Below are 15,798 nucleotides of genomic sequence, written 5' to 3'. Positions count from 1 at the left end.
TTTCTGTTCTGTAATAAGAAATTAAGATCTCTGTTACCCTATTTTTTCCCTATAATCATAAGTGCTCTGGTATCTTAAAATTATGAAGAGGATGACAAATAGATTTAGGCTAGGTATGTAATTTCTCATCATAAAATTTAGTGTTTTTAAATATTACAGCTTATGAAGATGAATATAGGAAGAGTGTTTTCTAAAATAATATTAAGCTATTGGGGTTTTTTTTATTTTGAAGATATTTCTAGTTTATTTACTCACGTTCAACAAACCTAAAATGGAGCATGTAAAGCTCTAGTGTGGGATCTGGCACACAGTAAACTCTGAATAACTGGAGAAATACAAAATGAATAAAGCCCAATCCAGCCAGCCCTTCTAGAAGGGGAAATACAATAAATATATATTGTAAATGCCATTAGAAAATACAAGCAATCTGAGCAGGAAGAAACCATTTCCAGCTAAAAGGTCTCTGAGGAAGTAGCATTTGGGCTAGGTTTGAGTAATGCATTACATTTGCAAAGGCAGAGGTAAAGCACAAGAAGGGCGAGGCACCACAAAGTAGGAAGTCAGTATGAGCAAGGCTGAGAAATGGTACTGCATGTTTATGAATCAACAAATATGCCACATTGACTACAGGGGAAAATACATCAAAGGCATATGTACAATTATAGAAGTTCTTATAGAATAACATTTTTAACTTTTAAAAAAATATACTTATTGATTTTAGAGAGGGAGAGAGAGAGAAATATTGGTGAGAGAGAAACATCTATCGGCTGCCTCCTGCTTACCTCCTACTGGGAATCAAGCCTGCAACCTGGGCATGTGCCCTGATGGGAATTGAACCAGTGACCTCTTGGTGGATGAGGCAATGCTCAACCAACTGAGTAAAACACGCTGGCTAGGCAGACATGGAGGACTTTGCTGGGAAACACACTGGATCTTAAAAACCAACATTTATTTGGGGTGTGAGGTCATGGACATGTTGAATATGTCAAAGTGGGTTAACTGGGTATTTTTAACTTTTAACCCAAATTTGAGTTCATAGCTTAACTATTTTCAAATATAAGAGAGCAAGAGGAATGATAAAATGTAACATAATCTATGCTAAGATTATCAGTCCAAATCTATAATCACAAGGAGACAATGAAGATAGGCTAATTAAAGCCTAAGCTCTTAATTGGGAAGCAGGTGAGGGTAAACATAAATCCTTGATCAGGTAGGGGTCTGTAGAGCCAAACTGTAAGGGAGGGTGGCAACATAAATCTACAAAGGGAAAGGCACACAGTAGAGTACAGTGGTAGAGTTTGATGGCATGATAGGAAGAAAAGTGTATCAAAAAGACCATGTTAGGAAAACTAGACTTTAGACTTTGCCTAATTAACTTACATTCATTCTCAAATGTTAGTTTGAATCACTTCTTGAGGAAGCCCCTGACCAGCTCTGCCTCCCCAAGCTTAGATCAGATTCTCTTATACATTCATAGGATTATATTTTGTTACTTAAGAACATTTGTTATGGTTTATAATTGTTTAGTATCAGGCTTCTCTCACTAAGCTCTATGAGAGAGGGTGTGGATTGGTTTACTCTTCATTACCTCCCAAGTGCCAAATATAGTGCCTGGCACAAAGCAGGTGCTCAATATTTGAATAATTCTTACATCAAAGAGGAAATTAAAACTCTCAATCAGACTACTTAAGAATTAAGGACAATGACAATATTACATTGTCCTGAGGACTGAACAAACCGTGCATTCTATTCGAGAGATTGGGGGGGGGGGTGGTTGGAATGAAGAAAGTAATGACTTGAAACAAAGTCAATAGAAGTAATCATTGAAAAGGCCCATAAAATAGACAAATTGCTGGCAAAGCTAATCAAGGAACAAAGAAAGCCCAAACGCATGTTTAGAGTGAGTAAAGTGATACAGCCGATGAAATAAATTTAAAATATGATGGAAGACTATATACAACTCTAACCAAGTGTATTAGAACATTTAAGTAAAATGGACACTTTTCTAGAACCATAAAAGGCCAAACATTGATACAAAAAGAAGCAAATCCTAACAGTTTTACTAACCATGGTGAGTATATGAAGGTTCGTAACACTGTCTACTCTTCTGCCTGTTTGGAAGGCTGAAGTTGCTCACTCAGCACCTGTCTCATGCGGTCAATTGAGCAACAGTGTTTCCGCACCTAGAGCCCATCGCGCCTGCGCAGGGTGGAGGCTGCTCAGCGAGCAGTTGGGGACGGAGTCACAGGCGCCCGAGTCACGTGTCAGGGGGCGGGGCGCGCGGGACGTGCTGCCGCGTTGTCGCGGGCTCAGTGGGCGGTGGCAGAGCATGTGTACTCCGCTGTTGCGCGCCTGGGACCCTCTCCCCCGCCAGGAGCTGAAGCCAGCGTCTGCGAGAACACGGCAGCGGAGGAGGAGGGCAACGGCCGCGGGAGGCAGGCCGGGCGTCCCTGTCGGAAGCTGAAGGGCCCCGGCTTCGGGGGGGTCATGGCTTGGCTGGCGGACCGAGTGCGGGGCAAGGGGCGCATTGCCGCCGGGCTCCTGCTCAACCTGCTGGTGTCCATCTGCATCGTGTTCCTCAACAAATGGATCTATGTGCACCACGGCTTCCCCAACATGAGCCTGACCCTGGTGCACTTTGTGGTCACCTGGCTGGGTTTGTACCTCTGCCAGAAGCTGAACATCTTTGCCCCTAAAAGTCTGCCGCCTTCCAAGCTCCTCCTCCTGGCCCTCAGCTTCTGTGGCTTCGTTGTTTTCACTAACCTTTCTCTGCAGAACAACACCATAGGCACCTATCAGCTGGCCAAGGCCATGACCACGCCGGTGATCATAGTTATCCAGACCCTCTGCTACAAGAAAACCTTTTCTACCAAAATACAACTCACGCTGGTGAGTAGCTTCAGCTTCGCAAGGCGCACCTCTAACAACCCACCTCCTGGACCGTCTTTTTCACCGGGAAATTTGAATATTTAACCTTGCGCCACGCTCTTTCCCATCATCTTGAAATCCACGCATGTGTCATCTGTGAGCATGTAAATTTAAGGCTTATTTGGGAGATGGAAAAAAGCCATCTTGGCACTTCATTGGGCCCTTAGCCCAGAAGTTGTGCTTGTGTGTTTTAATAAGTACTGTTTGTTAGATAGCCTTAAATGATGTAATTGGGGGAAAAAAGCAAGAAAAAAAAAAAAAAAGCTGTATTGGGTAGTCTAATTCAGTGAATCAGATATCTGCCAAACCGAAAACAGCTCACCTCCCTCAGTAGAACCAAACCATATATAATGAACATTAAAGGTTTAGCATAAAATATGCCTCAGACTATGTCAGTAGCGACAGACATTCTGCAGAGATTTCTGCATCTATAAATATAAGGAAATGGACTAAAATAATTTTAGCACTTAATAATTTACAATATTAAAGGTCCAAATGCTTTTGTTGTATGTTTATATGTTGTTTCGACACTAGTTTTGGAGTTCTTTTACTCTTATGCCCATATCATGTGGTATTTATTTCTTGCAAAGTGCAATGCATTGACTCATTATTTTACCCAAAAGTTTAAATAGAATTAAATGTGAACATATGGAGAACTATCATATTTAATTTTGAGAAAACAAGATTGACAGTCAGTATTTTCAAATAGAAAAGGAGAAAAATTATAGAGGTTCGTTATTTCGCAGTGGTTTTTTTAAATTTATTTTTTTATTAACTTTGTAAGACACCATGAAAGGAATACTCTTGAATTTAATCTGAACAACATTTACCTCTTTTTCTTTACAGATTCCTATAACTTTAGGTGTAATCCTAAATTCTTATTACGATGTGAAGTTTAATTTCCTTGGAATGGTGTTTGCTGCTCTTGGTGTTTTAGTTACATCCCTTTATCAAGTGGTTGGTAATTTATTTTTCTTTATGTGCCTTTTTAGCAGATTTCATAAATTTTGAAGCTGTATCCCAAGGTTTAGAAAATACAGTATAGAGACAATAGACTGTTAGGAAGAAAACATCATTGCATAAATTGACTCAAAGTGAAGAGAAGAAAGGAGACAGAGGGGTGTATGATGCTCACCAAATACCTACCTACCTGTTTGTAAGTGTATAATACCCATGCTTAACGGTCTGAGTTTGGGGTGGTGTTATATTATTTTATGGGAAATCTTCACAAAATGAGTAGTAAGACCTTTTACTTGAGGACAGAGTTCATTGGTTACATTTATCATTTACCCTTTAATTATAATATTATTGTGAAGGAGTGAGTACACTTTCAAAAATTTGAGTGGGAAAAGAAAATTACAGATTTATAAATCTTTGCCTCAAAAATTATGCTACTGTTACAACTTGTACATTGGCTTCGAATAATTTGTCTACATCAATATGTTATAGCAATGGGTATTTCACTTGTACCAGCATAGTGCCTTGCCTATGTAGCAGGCATTCATTAAAAATTTGTTCATGGATCCACTTTATTACTATAAAATCTGAACAAGTATTTATGTATGTATATATATATATATATATATATATATACACACACACACACACACACACACACATTATATACACATATATGAAAGTAACTTGGTGTAGGGTACAGTGAAACAGCATTTTCTCTATACTGAAAACCTTGGACTGAAAATTCTGGGTGCGCTTGCATGGGGAAATTAAAGATAAAATGTGTAACCAATTTTACTTTTTTTGCAAACATCCACTGGTTATGAACTAAGATATTCTTGTCGAATGTTAGGAGTTTAATAATACAGCCTTAACACCTTAAACTTTATAATATTGATCATTTCAGAAACAACCTGTAAAAATTGGGGGGTTGAATACATATTTCAGTGGCAGAGAAGTAGTCTAAAAAAAATACCATGGCATGAAAGGATGGAGCACCCACTCAGTCTTGTCACTTGACTCCCAGATATTGACTTTTACTGAAGAGTAATCAGAGGAAATTCAGCTTTGTGCTTCTAGAAAATGTGGGTATACTGCAGTGAGTTGAAATTTTGTTACTAGATACAGTAAATGAACATTCTTTTTTGCTAAATGAACTTTTAGTTTTGCCCAGTATGGGTTAAATATTTATTAAATATAGCAGTGCCTGCTGGTGTTGCTCAGTGGGTCTATTCCCAGTCAAAGGCATGTTCCATCCCCTACCCCAGTCAGGGCGCACACAAGAGGCAACCAATTAGTGTATCTCTCACATTGATGTTGTTTGCTATCTCTCTCTCTCTCTCTCTCTCTCTCTCTCTCTCTCTCCCTTGCACTCCACTCTACCTTCCACTCTCTCTCAAAAATCAATAGAAAAAATATCCTCGATTGAAGATTAACAACAACAATATATATATATATATATATATATATATAGCAAGAAATGTTATTTGTTGAACATTAGACTTTCTTGTATTCATTATATATATATTAAATTCATGATACTCTGTTCATGTCAATATGACCATTTTTTATCACACATGTCTTAACATTGTTATAGATTAGAATCAAAGGATTCTGTATCCTTCGGGTAGATACTTGAAATAACATTGACCAAGAAATGACTATATGCTAACAAATGGGCAGAGTTCTCCATTAATAGTAAATGGTAAAAATTATAAAATAGGTATATTTCCCAAAAATTTGTGTCCAAGAAAGTTGTATTTTCCCATTGTATCCAGGTATAATTTCAACTTTATTTCTGCTGAGGCATTAAAAGGAGTTAAAAGATGAGTGATTAGCTATTAACTTTAGTTGTAGAAAGACTGTTGACTCATTCATTCGTTCAGCAGACATTTCTTCTACTTTTTGCCCAGACTTGAGGATACAAAGATGAAAAGCAACTACAATTCAGTATGGTAGGAACACATTTAGATAGCTGATCAAAAGTAGGATAGCTCAGGGTATGAGTAAAGTTTTGAGGTTCACCTCAGGGAGGAAATGGTGAGATAAGTTCTACTATAAGGTGGTGAGATAAGTTTTCATGGAAAAAATGGCAATTTAAGTTGAAGGACGCATCTTTCAAAGAACTATACTAGAGGTCTTTCTTTGCAGTGATGTATGGAGCATTTTTGGAGAACTTGATTTGTTTGGTGAGACTATAGTGGCATTGTGTAAGGACAAGGCTTAGGGGTGGGTGAGGCCAGATGACAGTCTTAAATGTTATGCTAAAGAAGAGTGCTCTTCACCCTGCAGGCACCAGGAAAGGAGTGTGGATAGGAGAGACACCTGATCATTTCCTGTGTTTTAGAAAATTAACTCTAGTGGCAATTAAGAGTTAACCAGAGAGGGAAGAAAGGGTGACTGTTCGCAAGCTCTCCATGTTTTAAGGGGAAGACAGGAAGGTGCTGGCCAAGGACAGTGGTAGTGGAATAGGTAAGGAAAAACACTCCAGAAACCTTTTGTGAGAGTGAGGAAAGTAAGGAGTCTGATCCTTGGAGGAGATAGTATCAGTTATTGGAGTAACACAGGAAGAATTAATTTGGGGAAGGAAGTAATGAACTTGATTTTAAACAAGTCTCTGCAGATTATCTAAGTGAAGATTGCCTGTAAATTGTTGAAGAAGTTGGGTTTAAGGAAAGAGGTCAGAACTATAGGTGTCAGCAGATAGTAAAAGAAATCATTTAGGGAGATAAAAGAGGAAGGCCAGATATCTACCTTAAAAATAGTAAGTGAAGGAAGAGGTGAGTCAGGAAGCAGTGCAAAATCGGAGGTCAAGTTCTTCCAAGAGAAATGTGCAGATTCTGCAGAGTTCTAGCAGGAGGAGAGTGGAGGGGAGGCCTTGGGATATGGCTGGTGAAGGTGGTGGTGCCCTTTGGAGGAGCAGTTTCTTTAGAGGGTGGTAGGCAGAAGCCAGGCTGCACTGCAGGAAGGGGAAGTGGAGGCCCTGACTCACCATGATTCCAGGAGGTTCTGTGTCAGAGACACACAGCTGCCTGGTGAGGGGCAGAGGGGCAGGCATACACTCTGCATTTGTGTTTGCTCACTTCGGTGGCCCAAGGAGCCAGCAGCAGCAGAATCAATTCTTTGTCCTTCATCTGCAAAAGACTGTGAGTTAAGGCTGGCAGGAGTGTGTGTCAGATTTCCTGCTCTTCTGTTTTTGTCTTGGTGAATTTCTATAGACTTGGAGTATATGTAACAGGATACCCAGACCTACAGGGAAAGGAATTATGTAGGAGCAATTATTCAAAGGCCCGGCTGTTTTTGCCAGATCGTATTCAAACTGTCCTGTCGAACTTTCTTTAAACAGTCATATTTGTGAAGCATTTTGAGGACTGATGGGATTTGAGGCTTTGAGGTGTCAGTTCTACTGAAGGACATAGTTGTTTAGGGTTTGTGATCATCTCATTTTTTGAGGTGTGTTAGTGGGAGATTACCCACAGAAAAGTCATCCATAAAGAGGAAAATTTCTTTTACCATTGACTGGGTTTTTAAAAGTGAATTGAAAGTCCTCACATAGCTTTCTAGCCACATACATTGGCAGCCACCTCAGATAGCTGAGGTTCCTGTCAGTCTCTAATTAGTCTGTCTGTCCCCCCCCCCCCCGTTTTTTTTGGGGGGGGCATTTTTAGAAAGAAATTAAGTCTGACACTGCTTCTGTATTCCTACTAATGACCAAAATTTCCATTCCTGCTTTATTTTCCTGAGATTTCTCATGCTTGTGGGCTCCTGTGTACATGGACTTTCCCCATTTATTAGGATCAGAAGGGAAGAGAGGATTTTTTCCCTCTTCTTTATAATTCAGAAGAAAATACAGGCTCAGACATAGAATTTATAAAGTTCCTCTCGCCCCAGGTGCTTTAAGAACATCTGAATATGTTATTGATCTTTGAAACCTTGTAGAATAATTAAGCATTTCCTCTTTGCCCAGCCCCGTGCCCCACATCCCCATCTTTGTAGCTAGAGTGACATCTTTTCTTTATTAAGTAATGCTATTTTCTTTCTGCCTAACTGGTTTTATCTCCTAATTTTCAGTGGGTAGGAGCCAAACAGCATGAACTGCAAGTTAACTCAATGCAGCTGCTGTACTACCAGGCTCCCATGTCGTCTGGCATGTTGCTGGTTGCGGTGCCCTTCTTTGAGCCACTGTTTGGAGAAGGAGGACTGTTCAGCCCCTGGTCAGTTTCTGCTTTGGTGAGTTCGAATTGTTTTGGTGTCTAAGAAACAAGATAATAATAATCCCTCCATTATTAATATAATTTTAATTTCCAGAGCACTATTTTGGATCCATTCTCACATTTAATATTCATAATTACCCTTTAAGGGAGGCAAAGTAAGGATTATTTTTTAGATGAAGAAATTGAGGCATGAAAGTTAAGGGACTTGCCTAGGGTCAGACAGGTAGGTAGTGACAAAACCAGGCCAAAATTCAGGTCTGCTACTGCCTGGTTACTGTTCTGACCACTCCAAGCTATAGCCCACAACTAATTTGGGCATCTATTTTTATTTTACTTTTTTTACAGTGAAAATATAGGCTTATTGATTTTGTTTTTCTTCTTCTTATAGAAGAAAAACATTTCTTATAGTATTGGTTTGGTGGTAACGAACTCCATTAGTGTTTTCTTGTCGGGGAAGCTCTTTATTTCTCCTTCTATTTTAAATGGTAGTCTTGCTGGGAAGAGTAGTCTTGGTTGTAGGTCCTTGCTTTTCATCACTTTGAATATTTCATGCCAATCCCTTCTTGCCTGAAATGTTTCTGTTGAGAAATCAATGGACAGTCTTATGGGAGCTCCCTTACAGATAATTAACTGTCTTTATCTTGCTGCTTGATTTTGTTTTAATGATCTAAATAATGCAGGGTCATTGTACACATTTTAAACATACATAAAAATACAAAGAAAGTGAAGGTCCCCTAGAATCTTGCCAAACTAAGATAATTACCTTTATTATTTTTGTGGTTATTTCGTGGATCTTTTTCAGATACACAGATACATGCATTTATGTGTGTATATATAATTTATATACTTGGAACCTTATCATATATGCTCTTTATTATCATGGATTCCTTTTCCCCAGTCCTCCTACCCATATATACTTCCACATCTCATTAGTCCATCCTTGTTTCTTGAAGTATGTCATGTCAGCATTTAGTGTTTGTTCTTCCATATTTTTCTCCATGGTATACATACCCACATATCAACATACACAATACACATATGCATGTACACATGTATATATACATAAATAAACATTTGTTTCTGTTACAAAAATGGGATCATATCACATGATTTTCTGTATCTGACTCCTCCCACTTAATAGCTCATGAAAGTCTCTGCATTTCATTCTTTGCAATGGCTGTATAGTAATTCTACTTCTAGTTCTTGACCACTATGACCAGTGTTGCAATAAACATCTTTGTACATGTGTCCTCATGAACTGATACCTTTTTTATGAAGTAGAATCCTAAGAGTGGAATTGCCAGATCAAAGGGATATGTACTTTGGGGACATTTTAAGTTAGAACGTATAATCCACCACTTAGGAAAGGAATGTCTGCTTCCTATAACTTTAACCTTTGGAACATAGTCAATAGAAATGTCTTTTTTGTTGGTGGTGTTAACTTATCACACTTAGCCCTTAGTCTGTTCCAGGCACTATTCTAAGTACTTTGCAAATATTAACTTACTTAGTCTTTTTTTTTTATCCTCACCGAGGACATTTTTTTCCATTTTTTCTTCAAATAGAGTGGGAGGGAGAGAGAGGAAGAGAGAGAGAGAGAAACATCGACATGAAAGGGACACATCGAGTGGTTGCCACCTGCATAACCAACCAGGGCCAGGGACAAACTGCAACCGGGGTACATGCCCTTAGCAGTAACTGAACCCGGGTCTCTCTGGACCGCAGGCCGACGCTCCAACCACTGAGCCAAACTGGCCAGGGCTTAACTTACTTAGTCTTGATAACAACTTTATTGTGTGGACCCATGCTATTTTCTCCCTATATTTACTGATGATGAAACTGAGAGACAGAGTTAAGTAACAGACTCAAGATGCCACAGGTAGTAAGAAGAGCTAGAGTTTGAATCCATGCATTCTGGCTCCAAAGTCCATATTCTTAACCACCCTACAGTGCTGCCTGTGAGCAGATTGATAGTTGTTTCAAATTCACATGCTTTGACATAAACCCTTTATTCCAAAGTGGAAATCACTGAACTGTCACATGATATTTCCTCTTAATTTTACAAAAGTTCTAGCCATCTTCGTTATCTGGTATTCAAAATATTGCAGCTTAGACACCTTAAATTAGAAGTGGAGAGGTTTTTTGCTCTAGGTCCTCTGACAGATCTGAAAGAGGAGAGCAGCAGAAGACCATCAAGTCAAGGGGACAGCGCACAGCAGTCTGAGGCCATCTAAATAAGGGAAAGTCACTGTCCTTCTCTAATATCCCTAGAGGGCATCATTGCCTCAAAGTAGAGCTAAGTAAACAAGAAATAGGTGTGTAGCATTCTGTGAACTCAATGAAATTAACCACAATGTATTTCTAGAAGCAGTTTTTAAAATCTTTAGGAGCAAGTTTCTCTCAGTTGAAAATTTAGCAGGCCTCACTTTTATAAAACAAATGACGTATTACTCTTACCTAAATAAGGACACAAATCCAGCTCCGCTAATCCTCTTATTACTGCACTGATCTGAAAACTGGTAACACCCACATGGGACAGAAAAAAATCTTCATATATGACTTATTTATCTCTTTGGAATGTAAACTTCTTATTAATTCAAATCATAACTAATATGTTATCTAAATGCTCTCATTTTAGAAATAGAAAATGACTTTAAGCATTTAAATAAAATTGTGAGATGTGAACAGAAGGTTGTATGTGTACACAGTGGTACAGCCCACTTTGTCCCCGTGTCCTCAGCCAAATTGGCCTATTCACTGTCCCATGTACACACTTTGTGTTTTCATGCCTCCACGCTTTGGCCCGTAATGTTCCCGCTGCTTGGAACTCTACCCCCTCTTTTTTCTTTAATGTATATATACATTTGAAAGCCAAAGACTTTTCTCACTGTGCCAGCCCAAAATGACGTGTCCTGCCTAGAGATTCATATGGAACCTATTGTCTGTTTACGTATAAATGAGGTAGCTCATTTTCTTTTATTGCCTGAGCCAGAACTCTTGCATTGCACTCTTACTTCATGTGGAGAGGAGGCAGCATAGCAGAGTGGACTAAGCGAGGACTCCACAACCAGGTTGCCGGGTTTAAGTCTCAGCCCTGCCACTGCCTGGCTGCGTGATCTCAGGCAAATGACTTCACCTCACTGTGCTCTGTGTTCTCATCTACAAAAAAGGATAATATTTTACTATCCTTTTCTATTTATCCTTCCTTATTTAATACCTCATGGTGTTTGTGAGGGTTAAATGAATTATATATGTAAAACATTTAGAACAGTTCTTGGCACATGATAAGTACTATGTAAGTATAAGCTATGATTATCATGATTTTGACAGTGTCCTTAGTGTTTTCTAAGCTCTTTGAGGACAAGAACATATTGTGTTTCTCACAAGTCATGGCCTAGTTTTGTAGCTATCCAGTGAATACATATTGATTTAATTTAAATAAAAACAAATATGAAATATGAGCACTTCAATAAAAGAAAGATCTGGAAAGATATATGCTAAGGTGTTAATAGTGGTAGGTGGTTGTGATTATAAGAATTCCTTATATTCTTTTTGCTTATCTTTATTTTATTTTATTTTTTTGTTAATCCTCACCTGGGGATATTTTTCCATTGATTTTTTTTAGAGTGGAAGAGAGGGAGGGAGAAAGAAAAACAAAGAGAGAAACATTGATGTGGACACATCAATGGTTGCCTCCCACACGGCCCTGACTGGGGCTGAGGATCAAACCTGCAACCCAGGTATGTGCCCTTGACTGGGAATTGAACCTGAGACCCTTTGGTCCTCAGGCCAACGCTCTAATCACTGAGCCAAACAGGCCAGGGCTATCTTTATTTTTCTATGATGGACTGTATTACTTTTTCTTTTTCTTTATTGATTTTAAAGAGAGAGGAAGGGAGAGGGAGAGAGAAATAGAAACATTGATGAGAGAGAACATTGACGGCCACCTCCTGCGTGCCCCACACTGGGGATCTGGCCCACAACCCAGCCATGTGCCCTGACCGGGAATCAAACTGGCGACCTCTTTTTTTTTTATTCCTTGCCCAAGGATATTTTTAAATTTACATTATATAGAGTGGGAGGGAGGGAGAGAGACAGAGAGAATATGTTCGATATGATAGAGCCATATCCACTGGTTGCCTCCCGCACAACCTGACCAGGGCTGGAGATGAACCGAGGTACGTGCCCTTGACAGGAATCGAACCCGTGACTCATCAGTTTGCGGGCCAACACTCTAACCGCTGAGCCAAACTGTCTGGGTGAACATGTATTACTTTTATAATAAGTTATTTAAAAAGTAATTTTTCTTCAGATGGGTAAGAAAAATGAACCTGTATATTCACATTCAGAGGCAGGATATTATTGGAGAATTTTTCTTTGCGTTTTGTTAGACAAAACTGCATTTCAGCATATTATTTATTCTGCTCTTTTACAAACCTCAATTCTTGTTGTCTTTCAATTTGATTATTTTTTTGAATCTTGTTCCTAATGGGATATTTGTGTTTTTAGAAATGCCTAATGAAATGCATTTTTACTTGATGATTATAATGATTAAAGCTGCATTAGTGATTTCTTTTGGTTTACTTGTAGCTTATGGTGCTGCTGTCTGGAGTAATAGCTTTCATGGTGAACTTATCAATTTATTGGATCATTGGGAACACTTCACCAGTCACGTATCCTTTTCCTAATGACGTACAAAATGCATAGTCTTTTATATTTCTAAAACTTCATCATATTAATGTCCTTCAGCCTGACAGTCACTATTACATGGTCTAAATTGAGTAGAGTGAGTTATTTTTAATCTTTAATTATCTCATTCCACACTAAAGTCTTTAGAAATTAAAAAAAAAATGAACTGGGAAAATGGATTAGCTTTCTGTATCATGAACATTTTTTAATTTTCTTAAGCTGTAGATGACCATTTTCCTTTTCAAAATTAGCATAGAGAACCATTTCTTGCACATAGTGGGATTAAATAAATGGATGGATGCTTGGGTTGTCAATCAATTCTCAGTTATCTATAGTAATAAAATAGAAGTGTGGTTATCCACATAATGAAAGACCTCTGTATTTTAGAGTATGTTTTTGTACTTACATGGATATGGGTGTGCCTGTTTTTCTTAATATTACTTCAAGAAATGAAGTCATACCTTGAAGGTCTGAGTTAAACTCAACTGCCCATTCTTAACATTCTGCTTCTCTTCTCATTTCATTTTGCACCACTCAGGAAAATGCAAAGAATAGATTTCTTTACAACAGAGAGGTAGTGTAGTAATGTTATGTCAGAATGTACTGATTTATATAGATGAGTCAACACTGATGTCAAAAAAGTAAAAAAGCAACATACTTACCAACATTTTTTTTATTATTTTTTTTCCTTTATTTTTTTTATTTTTTATTTTTTTAGAGAGAGAGGAAGGGAGAGGGAGTAAGAGATAGAAACATCTATGAGAGAGAACATCGATTTGCCGCCTCCTGCATGCTCCCCACTGGGGATCTGGCCCACAACCTGGGCATGTGCCCTGATCAGGAATTGAACCAGCGACCTCTTGGTGCATGGGTCGACGCTCAATCACTGAGCCACACTGGCCAGGCACTTGCCAACTTTTGTAAAAGAACAACACTTAATCAATGTTTATTTTGTACCAGGAACTTTTTAAATCTCCTGTGTGTATTAGGCATTTAATTCTCACAGCAGCTCTGTGAGATAAATTCTGTTATTTTATTTTGCAGAGGAGGAAATGGAGGTGCAGAGGGTTTAAATAATTCAAGGTCATGCAGCCGAGAAGTGTTGCGTCCAGATTTCAAACCATGGAGTCTGGTCCCCAAACTCCTGCACCGTGCTGCCAAGTCAAGGCATCTAAGTGTGTGCCCTTATTAAGTACATTTATGCATTCAGCAAACATTCATTGAACACCCACTATGAACTGTTCGTTGACTTAATATTTACATATTGAGTATCTACTATATGTCAGGCACTGGAGACATAACAAAATACACAAAAATATTTGCTCTCACGGGCTTAAACAGACTATAAACAAAAAAATAGAAAATACACATATTAGTGTTAGATAGTATTCATTGCCGAGAAGGAAAAATAAAGTAGGAAGAGAATATGAAATGTTGGGGACAGAGTTGAAATTTTAGGGAGAGAAGTCAGGGAGGCCTCTGTAGAAGAAACTGCTGAGTAGAGTCCTGAAGGAAAGGAGCTTGCTCCACTCAGATCAGGACGGATAGCATTCCAGGCGAGGGGACAGCGGGTGAGGCGCCCTAAGGAGGATCAGGACGGATAGCATTCCAGGCGAGGGGACAGCGGGTGAGGGGCCCTAAGGAACAACAGGGGAGCCTGTGTGGTTGCAGCAGGAAGCCAGAGGGTGGACTGTAACAGGACTGAGAGGTGACAGGGAGCCAGGTGAGCAGAGCTCTGACATAAGGACTGTTACTTGGAGTGAGAAGGGAAGCCATTGGCGTTTTGAGCAGAGAATGACATGATTTTACTTATGTTCTAATAGGGTCCCTCTGGTCTACTGTGTCAAGATAGACTGAGCAGGTCCCAAATCAGTGTTACTGATCTTTTTGGCCAAACAAGTCTTTGTTGCAGGGGCCCGGCCTGTGCACCACAGAATGTTTAGCAGCATCCCTGGTGTTCGCAGATGCCAGTAGCACTCCCCTTCCCCAATTATGACAGCCCAAAGTGTATCCAGACCTTGCCCAGGTAGCAAAATCACCCCTAGTTGAGAACCACTGGACTAAATGAGGCAGCACAGGAAGGGAAACCTCAAGAGGCCATTATAACAGTCTAATTTAGAAATAACTGTGGTTTGGTACCATGATGGTAGCAATGGACATGGTGAGAAGTGATTGGCTTCTCGAGAAACATATATATAAAATATTTTTATTGATTTTTTTTTTAGAGAGAGAGGGTATGTGTGTGTGTGTGAATGAATGTAACATCTACCTTGTTATTCCTTTTTATCCTTATCCAAAAACCTCAGCTATAACATGTTTGGACACTTCAAGTTCTGCATTACTTTATTTGGAGGCTATGTTTTATTTAAGGATCCGCTGTCATTTAATCAGGGTCTTGGCATGCTATGTACATTATTTGGCATTCTCGCCTATACCCATTTTAAACTTAGTGAACAGGAAGGAATTAAGAGTAAATTGGTACAACGTCCTTAATTGTTTTGTTGGAGAAAAGTCACCCCAAGAAGATTAAAAAGTGTTAAGTGTGTGAGTTGCTTTCAAAGAAGAAAAAAATTACATTGCAGAATTCATTGAATGATGGTTTACAAGAAGTAACACAGAGGAAATTTTATTTATAAATATGACTTCTTCACTTAAAGTATCTTTTTTCAATAATTTAATGCATGCTTCTTTTCTTTCTTTTTTTAATTTATTTTTTGCATTTATCTTCAGATATAGAGCGGGAGGGAGAGAAGATGGAAGAGAGAGAGAAACACATCGATGCAAGAGAGACACATCAACTGGTTGCCACCCACAGGACCCCAACCAGGGCTGGGGACAAACTGCAACCGAGGCACATGCCCTTAGCGGGAACCGAACCCAGGACTCTCTGGTCTACAGGCTGATGCTCTAACCGCTGAGTCAAACCGGCCTGGGCTTCATGCTTCTTTTTAAAGGCAATGATTGTATGAAGTGTATAGGATGGTTTGGTTACACCAAATGAAGTACATAA

The 15,798-nt window shown here is 39.1% G+C and overlaps 1 protein-coding gene and 1 long non-coding RNA gene across 3 annotated transcripts in view; one reads left to right on the top strand and one right to left on the bottom strand.

Annotated features, from left to right (window-relative positions):
• Window positions 1-2,174, bottom strand: part of LOC118624031 — a 28,532-nt gene extending 26,358 nt beyond the window's left edge. Inside the window, exon 1 of the long non-coding RNA XR_004958320.1 lies at window positions 2,068-2,174. This is a non-coding gene — a long non-coding RNA (uncharacterized LOC118624031). The remainder of the gene's footprint in view (window positions 1-2,067) is intronic.
• Window positions 2,175-2,277: 103 nt separating this feature from the next.
• On the top strand, window positions 2,278-15,494 carry SLC35E3 (solute carrier family 35 member E3). Of its 2 annotated transcripts, XM_036251777.1 has the most exons (5): window positions 2,278-2,889; window positions 3,775-3,885; window positions 7,957-8,115; window positions 12,690-12,772; window positions 15,095-15,342. In XM_036251777.1, the coding sequence occupies exons 1-5, from the start codon at window positions 2,488-2,490 to the stop codon at window positions 15,279-15,281; spliced, it is 942 nt and encodes a 313-aa protein (XP_036107670.1). In that variant the 5' UTR covers window positions 2,278-2,487; the 3' UTR covers window positions 15,282-15,342. The 2 variants fall into 2 exon arrangements, with proteins under 2 accessions (XP_036107670.1, XP_036107672.1); XM_036251779.1 differs by lacking the exon at window positions 3,775-3,885 and having other exon boundaries at window positions 2,361-2,889; window positions 15,095-15,494.
• Window positions 15,495-15,798: the final 304 nt, after the last annotated feature.

The sequence above is a fragment of the Molossus molossus genome, unplaced genomic scaffold (assembly GCF_014108415.1).
Source record: "Molossus molossus isolate mMolMol1 unplaced genomic scaffold, mMolMol1.p scaffold_m16_p_10, whole genome shotgun sequence".
NCBI lineage: Eukaryota > Metazoa > Chordata > Mammalia > Chiroptera > Molossidae > Molossus > Molossus molossus.
The sequence above is the reverse complement of the archived record's forward strand: the minus strand, read 5'-3'. Positions and strand labels throughout refer to the sequence as shown.